The sequence below is a fragment of the Leptonychotes weddellii genome, chromosome 2, assembly GCF_054177405.1.
Source record: "Leptonychotes weddellii isolate Sample4059 chromosome 2, ASM5417740v2, whole genome shotgun sequence".
In the NCBI taxonomy this organism is placed as follows: domain Eukaryota; kingdom Metazoa; phylum Chordata; class Mammalia; order Carnivora; family Phocidae; genus Leptonychotes; species Leptonychotes weddellii.
This window is the reverse complement of record NC_138370.1, coordinates 65,520,222-65,530,677: the sequence shown is the minus strand read 5'-3', so window position 1 is coordinate 65,530,677 and position 10,456 is coordinate 65,520,222. Positions and strand designations below refer to the sequence as shown.

At 51.4% G+C, this 10,456-nt stretch overlaps 1 protein-coding gene across 10 annotated transcripts in view; it reads left to right on the top strand.

Annotated features, from left to right (window-relative positions):
• The window catches only part of DCLK2 (doublecortin like kinase 2), a 146,232-nt gene extending 140,823 nt beyond the window's left edge, over window positions 1-5,409 (top strand). For 4 of the 10 annotated variants that reach the window (XM_081811777.1, XM_081811776.1, XM_081811779.1 and 1 more), the window contains one exon: window positions 3,981-5,409. In XM_081811777.1, the coding sequence (XP_081667903.1) occupies window positions 3,981-4,208 (228 nt within the window). In that variant the 3' untranslated portion in view covers window positions 4,209-5,409. The other 6 variants (XR_014142811.1, XR_014142812.1, XM_081811781.1 and 3 more) reach the window with 5 other exon arrangements.
• Window positions 5,410-10,456: the final 5,047 nt, after the last annotated feature.

Here is a 10,456-nt window from a genome sequence, read left to right as displayed (position 1 = left end):
CCCCCCCCCCCCCCCCCCCCCCCCGGGAGGCTGCGTTGATGTGGCAGCCCTCTGCATGTCCTTTAACTCCCCTGTTCCTCCCCTGCTAGGAAGCGTGCTCTCTCCCTGCTTCCCTCCCCCAGACAAAGCCTGAGCTTGCAGACTGGGTCCCTTGACGTGTTGCAGGACATTGGGGTGCTCGGTGCCAAAGTAATGAGAAGGCCTCTTGAGTTGTGGTTTTCCTAGCATTTTAGCAGCATTCTGCTGAAAGCCCAAGGAAGTCAGAGTTGTCACGGAATTACAGTTTAAACACTTTGAAAAGGACCATCTTGGTTGACTCAACAGCCTGAGAACATTTCCAGGTGGTGCCCCTGTGAGAGCAAGCACTGACGGGTGGGATGGATGGCCAGTTACAGCCTGGCCGCATGCCACTGCAAGGCAGCTTCTGTGAAATTTAGAAAGAAATGAAACATTAAAAATTGGTACCCTTGACACGTACGTAATGAAAACCCTTAAGAAGAGTGTTTTTTAGAATGTTAATTAAGCTTCATAGTCTCCTAGAGGAAGGACCTTTACAGGACTGTGCCCGGGCTTAGGAGAGTTTAACCACCATTGCCTGGGTCATCTATGGGCTCGGGGCCCACACAGGAGTCATGGTCCAAGGCCTGTGGCCCACCAAGGCTCTGGAATGATCCAGCCCTTCCCCTTATGGCCCAATACAGGCTTCGTTCTGGATCATGATATTTAGAGCCTCTCAGAACCTATATCTTAGGGTTTACAAACGATATTTTCTACTTGCTGATGAAGGAGATCAGTAGTCACATTTCAAACCCCTGAGCTTTAACTGGTTGTGTGAACAAACAACCCTTTATTATATTTGTAATTCCAGTGGTGACTATTCAAGCTGCGTGTTGACATGTATGTTCAGTTGTCATTTTGAGCATGTTGGCAGGGTCCCATCTAACCTCATGTTCCCTACACAACTCTGCAGGTTGTTAGCTCTGAGGAACTGCTGAGTGGCATTATCACATTCAGTACCTACAGGAGAAATCAGTAAAGCTTGTCTCTGGAGGTACCAATTCTCAATGGCCAAAAAGCTGGCCTGTGAATTTTGGGCTCGTTCCCAAAAGCAGTGGCAAGAAGGCCCCCATGGGGATGTCATGCTAATCCTCACCCAAGTGAGGACCTGGCCTGGGGCATGGTTGTGTGGGGGCAGCTTGTGATGCTTCCGTGTTGTCATCCTCATCCTCTTCACCACTACTCTGTGTCTGTGTGTCCTGCCCTTGGGAACAGTTTTAAATGTGTTTTATATTAAAAATAATGAACCACAAAGGACTCTCCCTGGTATTCATACGTTCTCGTAACGAGAGTAGGTGAGGCTAACCTGGTTTCCTACAGATACGAACAGTCGTGGAAGTGGGGTATCCATGTTGTAGGGTTGAATCCTCAGGTAACTGCTGTGGAACTTCCAGTCAGAACTGGACTGTACCCTCACTCCTAGGCTTCCCTCTGCCTTAGCGCCCCTCCGTGCCTGAGGCGCCTGTGAGGAATGATAGGATAGGAATGTAAGTAACAGCGCGGGGGGGGGAAAAAAGTAAAGTTGATGCTGTTGTCTGCATTTTATTTGACAGTTTGATTTGACAATTTGAGAGACACTTCAGAGTTTCACTCTTTACCCAGTTGAGACTATGGGGAATCCTGAAGCAGAATTCTGGTATTCAACATGCTGTGCTTAATCAGAGCAACTTCTAATTCGCAGCCCCTCTTAAATCTGCATGCTTGTCTCAGACTTCTGGCACCAGCGTCCAGCTCTTAGCTTCTTACCGGTGCGGGTCTCCTGTACCTACTGATAGCCTTTCCAGCCACCAAAACCTGCCCTTGGGAAACATTAAAACTTTACAGCTTGCCACATTGCCTGCCGTCCCAGATCCATAGCTGGCGAGTGCCTAGGAGGAAGACCCTGATAGTTCTCCCGCTCAGTGCTATTTTTCACTTGGTGAAAAAGCACCTTTTTGTGAACAACAGCATAGGACGAGTACCTCTGCGAAGGCTTTTGTTCTCTTTCTCAGACTACATTTCCAAAGATGCCTTTTTATCAGTAAGACAGGTGTGGAGGCTTTGAGAAGAGATTTCTATTGGATGAGGTTTTGGTTTAAGACAGGCCTGTGGTTTTGAATAGCACGTGCATCTTCTTCGACTTGTCCTCAGTATACTTACAGGACAGTGCCTTTGCAGGGCAGGCTCCTGGTTTACCCCAGGGGGCTCATCCCAGCCTCGGGGACAGGACGAGGCGAGGCCATCTTGTGGCAGAAAAGGGAATTCTAAGAAACCTCGCTCAGGCCGCAGCTGGTAGCCAACTTGAGAAAGGATGAATTCACATGGAGTGCTCTCCCCGCTCAGGGGATGGTGTTTCTTTCAGGGGGAGATTTGGGAATGATTTGGGCCTAATTAAAGATAGACAAAACTGTCTCAATCGTGTTGCTTCTTGTTTGAAGTAAGTCTAGTTTCTGTCCCCGCTTCTCTCCTCCCTCCTGCCTTTCCCGTCGCCTGCATCTTCCCTCTGACTAGGTCCAAGGCAATGGTATGTACTAACTGCACTGCAATGCTTTGTTCTGCTGCACACACACATGGTCTCTTGACAGGAAGAGAAAAGGAGAAATAACTGGGGAGGTGTTGTTTTCTGCGACCCAGGAGGGAGTTTGTGGTAGGGAAAAAAGTGAATGCTGCCTCTCTCCATGTTCAGTGTTTTCACTGAGGTGCAGCCACGGCCTCCTCTCCTAGGAGGAGCTTGAAAGCTTGTTAAAGAGCAATGCTAAGTTTCTGATTCGGCTTTTCCACAGGGACCTACCCTCCAGGTAATTGAAATTGTCCTTGGAAAGTACTGACTGTTCAGCTCGAGCTCGGAAGGGCCTGTGGAGAAGGCCTGCTTCACAGCTGACACCGAGTGCCCTGAAGGCAGCCACGCAAGCCCATCGTAGAAGGCCGTGTTGTTTGTTCCTGTCTCCTCCAGACCTTGTGGAGTATTCCCTTTCCCCCCAGGGTAGTTAGATGTTAGATGACAAACACCTCCTGATCATTGTGCCTTTTTAGCTCAAGGTCCCTGAGACCTGAAAGCACCTTTGGAAACCCAGTAAGATGACAGCAGGCAGGGCTTCACTGGAGAAGCAAGAAAGGTTCAAACTGAGGCAAAGGAAGACTAAGTCTCACCTCCCAGTCTGAGGTCAGAAAAGCAAGGCGATTTCTTCATGTTTGTGGCCGTTTCTGTACTCCTTGAGGACTTGAGCTGATTAGAAACTTTGGGCATGGGGCGCCTGGCTGGCTCAGCCGTGGAGCATGTGACTCTTGATCTCAGAGTTGTGAGTTCAAGCCCCATGTTGGGCATGGAGCTCACTTTTAAAAAACAAGAAAACAAACTTGGGGGTGTTAACAACATGAAACCGCCCCGGGGAAGAGAAGAAGAGCAGGTCAGGTGATCATGGAGGATCTAAAAATGGGTAATGGTGCACCATCAGATTGTGGCCTTTTACAGATGATGCAGCCACTTGGGTTGTAAGGGGATTACTTAAATGACACGCGAGTCACTTTTCAACCTGTGAGGAAGACTTTGCCTTAGAAAAGCTAACTGTCAGAGCCTTAGCATTCTCCTAGGGCTTGCTTATTGTCCCAGGATTCCTCTGGGCTCAAGATCTGGGCATGGGAAGAAGCACTCAGAACTCAGGCCAGCTCAGAGCCAGACAAGAATCGCCTGAGGCTGCCATCCAGGGCCGCCTGACGCTGAGCAAGGAGCCGAGGCCAAGCCGAGGCCAAGCGTGGCGGACTGCCCAGGGAGGGGTGTCCTCAGCCATTGCTCTTCTCTCGGGCTTCTGTCGGAAGAGAAGCTCGATGTTATTTCTCCTCTTCTGTTTCCGAGTCCTGTGCATGCTCTCGTGCGCTCCTGTCGTGGTAGCTCTGACCCAAGCCCAGGCAGGGCTAATGTGCTGTCTCCACTGCTTTCTCCTCAGAACACGGCTCTAGATAAGGAGGGGCAGATTTTCTGCAGCAAGCACTGTCAGGACAGCAGCCGACCTGGGATGGAGCTGACCTCTCCAGTCCCTCCCTCAGCCGAGGAGCCCCCCGTGTCCGCGCCGGCAGCCCCGGCCCCCGCCCCTCCGGAATCGCCCACACGCCCTTGTCCCCCCGCTGCCCCCGGCTGCGAGCGGGCAGGGACCTGGCGCCGCCACCGTGACTGAGCCCCGGGCCAACGGCTGGAGCCCGCCGCGCCGCTGGGAAGCCCCTCTTCTGCCCGGGCCTGCCGCGCAGTCCCCTCACTGAAGAGCCTTTCTCCGCTGCCTTCCGTCGGGAAGCTTGCTGGCACCTGCAAGGGCTGCCAGGAGCCGGGAGCTCTGGGCCAGGGGTTTGCTTCTTTTCGTACTCTGGGCTCTGCCCTTTCGTACTCTGGTTCCTGGAGGGTCCTATGCAGTGTTAGCCTTGGTGAGAGATACTCAGAGTGGCTCATTTTAAATTATTTGTCTTCGGTTCAGTGGACGTTTTACAGTGTCACCAGGAGAATGTGCAACTTTTATCTGGGATTTAATGCATTTTTATAGAAACACTTTGGATGAACCAAGATCTCTCCCCTATTTAAGTAAACTCGGAGTATTCCTTTTTTCTTACGAAGAACTTAGAACTGCATTTGTCCCTTTCTGGGTGTCCTGTGAGAGGTGGCGCAGAACCTTCCTCTGCTGTTGGGGTTTGGAGGACTGGCTTTCTCATGGGAGACGTGAGCACCCAAGAGGACAGTCTGGTCATCGGACACTAATTCCAGACTTTGAGAAGTGCTTCCGGGTGCCTGAGGAAGCAGCCCACCATATAGCTTGGGGTGCTGGGCTTACCTAAGACGACACTGGATATTTATTTGTACACAGACCCCAGGGGAATGTCACTTGGCTCCCTAGACATTGTGTGTTCCCCCCCCACCCCCGCTCCAACTCTTCCCACGTGTGTATTAGGAAATGCTAAGGAAGTCGTCCTTTGGGCTTTTTCATGAAAGGCTTGGTGCATGCAGCATCACCCCGGCCACGGCCACAGCGGCTTCTTCTCAGCAGGCCGGCTTCCAGCAGAGCGGGATAAACTAGGTATCTGAGCAGCCACCAGAGTCTCTTTCATCATCTGCTTGCCGTCTGGAGCTGGCCGGAAACACCCGAGGAAACATGGGCCGAAGCACAGTCAGGACTGGGGTGGGAAGGTGCTCCGCAAACTTCCTCTGTCATTAACCTTCTGGAAGGCTGCTGGCAGTTTTTCCTTTTTCCCCCCACTACCCTGCCCTTTTTAATAGTTGTACATAGTCGGTAGATTTGTTTTACCCGCTCATCTTCGAACCTGGTGGGCCCTGTAGTTCATTCTCATTGTTAGACTTTTGCCTCTTACAAGTGTACCTGACCTGCAATAAACCCTTCTTGAGAAAAAAGCGATGGGGGTGGGCAGAGGATTGTGTGGTGGTGTTTTGCGGGGTTTGTGTGATCGAAGCACACCTCCTTGCCCCAGTCTGGCAGGTGTATCCGTGTCTTTTTATGAAGTTTTGGGTGAGGAGGGGGAAGAGAGAGCGATGCTTGGGAAGCGCACATGCAAATGCATCTTGGTCCAAGTGTATTTGGTAATAGGTGTAGAAACCCACAACGAAAGCTCAGGAATACAGAGGAGTTATTAGCGTACAGCAGAGGAATCCTGGGGAGCCAGGCTTTATAGAAAATGGGGAGTCAGGGCAGCCATTCCCCTGCCTCCTGTCTGTCACTGTCTTTGACGCAGAGGCTGGGCCGTCTCCTGTCTGCCGGGTGCATCTCGGCTCCCGGTGTGTGTTCTCTCCTCACGCTTGCTCGCCAGCAGCGCTGGTGTAGCCTGGTGCTGCTTCTGTGCCCAGCTTCCCAAGGCTGTGCGACGGCAGGCCTCGAGACCATCTACTTCAGCTCTGGATCCCTTCATTCACCCTGCTGAAGGAGCGAGGCCATCTGCCTGGCCCCAGCCACGTGGTCATTTCTCCCCGGGCTGGTGCTGGCTCACGGTTCGATTCCGGAGGCCCGTTACAAAACGCAGATGGGCTTCCCGGGCCCACAGCTGCAGCAGGTACAGGCCTCAGGAGGAGGGCAGTTTCCAAAAAGCTGTGATGTACAGGTCTAGACCCTTCTGCATGTCTCTGTCCTCACTGAGGAGTTAAAGAGCAAGCCTTTTCATGGCTTCCAATGGAAATACTTTCGTTACTGGTGCAGGAAGAGCTCATGTAAAGGAAAGAGGAGAACACGGAAGTAGGGATGGAGCATGGCCTCTGGCGGTGATCAGAGTCTGAAACCTGAGCGCCTCCCTGGGACCGAGGTCCAAAGGCATTTGCTGACAACTTAAGAACGTAACTGCCAGGGCAGCGCCGGTCACGGCTGATAAGACGAAGGAGCATCTTGTGTCCAGCACGCGCTCCCGCCCTCTGTGCCCCCCTTCACGTGGCCTGGGACTTGGTGGGGGAGGATGGCCTGCAGACGGGACGTGGCCTGAGCAGGTGTGGCAGCACAGCCTAGCAGTTCTTCTGGGACTCTCTTAATCCCACAGACACCTCGAGTGATGTGTGCTGGTAAAGGAGCAAACCAGGCAGTTGGTGGCACAACCCAAGTCACGGGACTGGCAGGAGTCAGTCACCGTGCCGCTTTAGGTTCTTCCATCTCCAAAGCGGTGCTCTTTGGAGGTACCCTGTTCCCTTGGGGGGGGCGCAAATCAAGGCCTGGATGTGAGTGGTCATCTAAGTGACGATCTTTAGTAAAGGCTCTGACTCCACAGGCAAGTTGTTCATTTGCCCACGTGTTTAGAAGACATTCGTTGAGCTCTCTTCTGTTCTCAGAATCCAGATTAAATACAGCTATGTAACTGCTAGGTTCCTCCGCTCCTGCACGCTGAGAGTGGCATGTCCTTGTTGGTTGTTCATTCCCTTACTCCAGCAGGGGATCTGCGTCTACAGAAACTGGTCTTTGAAGGGGCAGAAAAAGGGGAGTGGCGGCTTGCTGAAACCATCGTGGGGTGCTTGCCAGGCTCAGCGCCTGGGCCACGAGTCAGGGCGGGTGGCTCTCTTTTTTCAGAAAGCTTGCCGTGATATGGAAATACGTGGAATATATGGATTGAAAACATTTGGCAAACTTGCCCCCGAATATTTTCATGGATATGACTGTGAAATGTGAATTTGAAAAGAGTGAGGACAGTTCAGCACAGACCGTATGGAAAGAGAAAGGGTGCCAACCAACGGTGTTGAGGAGAAAGACTTAGTCTAGTGCAGCGTGCAGCCCCCGGAAACGCAGTGTCAGCCGCCGAAGCTGACATTTTCTGGGGCCACATTAAAAAGGAATGGGTGAAATTAATTTTGCAGTATATTTGATTTAACTCAATGTCTCTAAGGTATTTGAATATGCAACCAATGTAAACAAATTCTTGGACATACTTTTTTTAATCCTTGAGATCGAGGGTGTGTTGACATTTACAGCACATCTCGGTTTGGGACAGGCACGTCCTGAGTGCTCGGAGCCCACACGGCTGTGCCAGCCACGCCGGCCACTGCAGCTCTGAACAAAAGCCATGGCTCTTGGTCTTTGTTCCTCTTCTTTTTCTGTTTTGTTGTGCATATGATGTGAATGACGATGTAGGAAGAATGCTGATCTCGGTTTTACATGGGATGGGCTGATTTAAAATGACTCAGCGGGTTAAAACCCTGATCCAGACCCACGGCGTGAAATCAGTGTGTGAAGGCTGCAGTCCTGCCCCCCACGGCCTCGACGTGTGCCAGCTTGTGGGAGAGATCGGGGCGTGGGGAACTGCAGCGGTCACCGTTCAGGAGGTGCCCCCTGAGCTGCTTGGATGTTAGTGTGATCTTACACTGCGCCAGGAAAAGTACGTGCGGACCGTGCACCGTGGAAGCCGAGCCCTCCCACCGGGGCAGGTCTGTTCTGAAGGCCTTGTGTGTGGTGCGCACAAGGCGACGCTCACCCGAGGGAAGGCAGCCAGGGTGTGCGGGGCTTCGGAGCCCGGGCAGCCAAGGACTAGTGGGAGACACCGTAAGCACTAGGGGAAATGAGAGGCACATCCGCTAGATGTCTTTGGCTGTATAAAGACCTGTTCCATAGCAGCAGGTGTAGACTCATCTTATTCAACTTACTCTGGATGGGGGTCTGAGGTTAGTAGGTAGGAGGCACGAAGGGTCAGATGTGCGTGCGGAGTCTGAGACTCTAATCAAAGGGCAGCCCAGTGACTGAATTAGCTGCTTTCTGAAGGAGTGACAGTCTAGTCTTTGGAAATGCTTAGCTGCTGAAGAATAACCACCGCAGAAGTTTACAGTTTACAGAGTACTTCATCCTGTATCATTTGAGCCATTAATGTCCACATTCCGTAAACGAGAAAACTCAGAAGGATCAGGAGCTCATCCAGACATACTGGAGCTGGGATTTGCTCCTCCCGGTTCCCAGGGAGTCTCTCCTTATAAGTAGGCTGTCCTCTAGGTGGTCAGAGATGTTTTAGATGGGACGTCTGTCACAGGCAGAGGGGGGATGGGATGGTGGAGACACCTGACAAAGTGGTAGAAAACTGGGGATTGGGGCCTGAGAGGTTATGGGGGCTGTGGGGCGGGGCCTGGGGGGGGTTGTTAGATGAGGAGAGTAGTTTCTCCAGAAGGAAGCTGTTGTGTGCATCTTAGCTTAGTCTTGGCCAGTGGATTAGAAGGGGGCCAACTTATGATGAAGCCTGCAGCCTTGAACTCAAAGGCAGTTAGCTGTGGGAAGGCACTGCCCTCACTGAACAGCTGAGGGGAAGGAAAGGGTGTATCTGGTACACAGACAGCCTTTTGCTTCTGCCCCGCCCTTTCCCAAACCCCCATCATTTGGGGCAGTGTGGTCAGGATGGTTTCAACCCAGTGGGCTGAGGGTTGGGCGCCTGTCCTTGCGGAGGATGAAGTTGGGTCTGGTGAATGTCTTTCAAGTTGTCCAAGTTCAAAGCTGCAAAGCAGCCAGTTGCTTCCTGCCAGGTATGAGGAAATAACAGCCAGCCTAGCCCCCCCAGCCCCCCAACCTTTGGTTTTGGCAAGGAAAAATATTCCTGAACTTGAGACAGGAAAGTAATTCACTTCATGTTTCTGGCATATGACTGCTGAGGTCTCAGAATTCATAGGAACATTTGTGCATTGCCTTCTTCCCTTGCTGGAGAGCCTGGCTGTCTTTGGAAGACAGCTTGCTGAAAGGCCAAACCACACTCACTTTCATTAGAAAAACGTGATGTCCCTTGGTTTGAGCAATCTGCATTTTTGGTTCATTTTTGGTTCAGCAGGGAGGTTTGGGAGTGATGTGTCAGTGTCACTAATAATAGGCTTGGGTTTTTAAATAGTGATCTTATGACTTTGGGGGACCCAAAAGGTGCATCATGGACTCAACTCTTCAAATCTATGTATAGATTTGATTCATATCTGAAAATAGAAAAGATGTTTTTCCCCACATATCTGAAAGGAAACAGAAGAGGCAAAAGAAAATTTAACATGTTAGTATTTTTGTACTTTGTTATTGATTTGCTATTTTATGGTGTTTGCCTTCTGTTTTACAGTGTAGGAAGTTTTTACTTCCCAGCTTCCTTATGCTACGAAAAAGGGGAGTAGTTAGGCTGGTTGCTGTCCTCGCTGAAGTAGAAAACTCTTTCCCCAGTAGTAGGGCAGAAACAGCCAAGGAGAGGCACTGGCGTATTGGCTGATACACACAGTTTATGTAGATTGTGAGATTCACATCATGTCCTCCTCGTTTCTTGTTTGTGAACAGGCTTTGGCCTAATGTGATGTCACATGATGACATGAGGCTGGGGGGTGGCTGCTACTCCACGATCTCTAATGCACCCCAGGAACCGGCTGGGCTTCCCCACCAAGCTCAGGGGTAGGATTCTTCGTTCTGTGTGGATGCAGAAGGAGTCTGTGTCCTTGGTGTGCTGTGTTCTTTCGCAGTGATGGCAGGTGAGCAGGACAGTGCAGGAGGAAGGACCAAACCAGGCCCATGGTTTGTATGGCCAGCAGCTCTTGAAATCCTGTCCAGGAAAAACCTATCAGATACCTAGTGAAAATCTCTCCCCTAAAATTCCTGTTTCGGTAGATCTTTTTGTCTGTTATTTTAATTTCAGTTCTGTTTGCTGAAACGGGTGCGAAGTGGAAGTGCTGACTGGCTGTATTGGGGATTCCTGGCCATCTCCTGCAGACTTGACCCTCCCCGGCTTTGCTATCCCACTGGCCATCTGAGAGCACAGGGGGTGGTGGGGCACATGGCTCCGGGTGTGTATGTGTGTATGTGGTGTGTGTGTGTGTGTTCGTGTTTGTGTCCGTCCGGTCGCTGGCCCTTGGGCTCTGCTCTGCTGTTGGAGCTGAACAGAAACGGGCAGGCCCAGGTTCCAAGCTACCTTATATCCTACACGCAGCTTCTTAGGGTTCCCGTGCAGGTCACTGTGAATC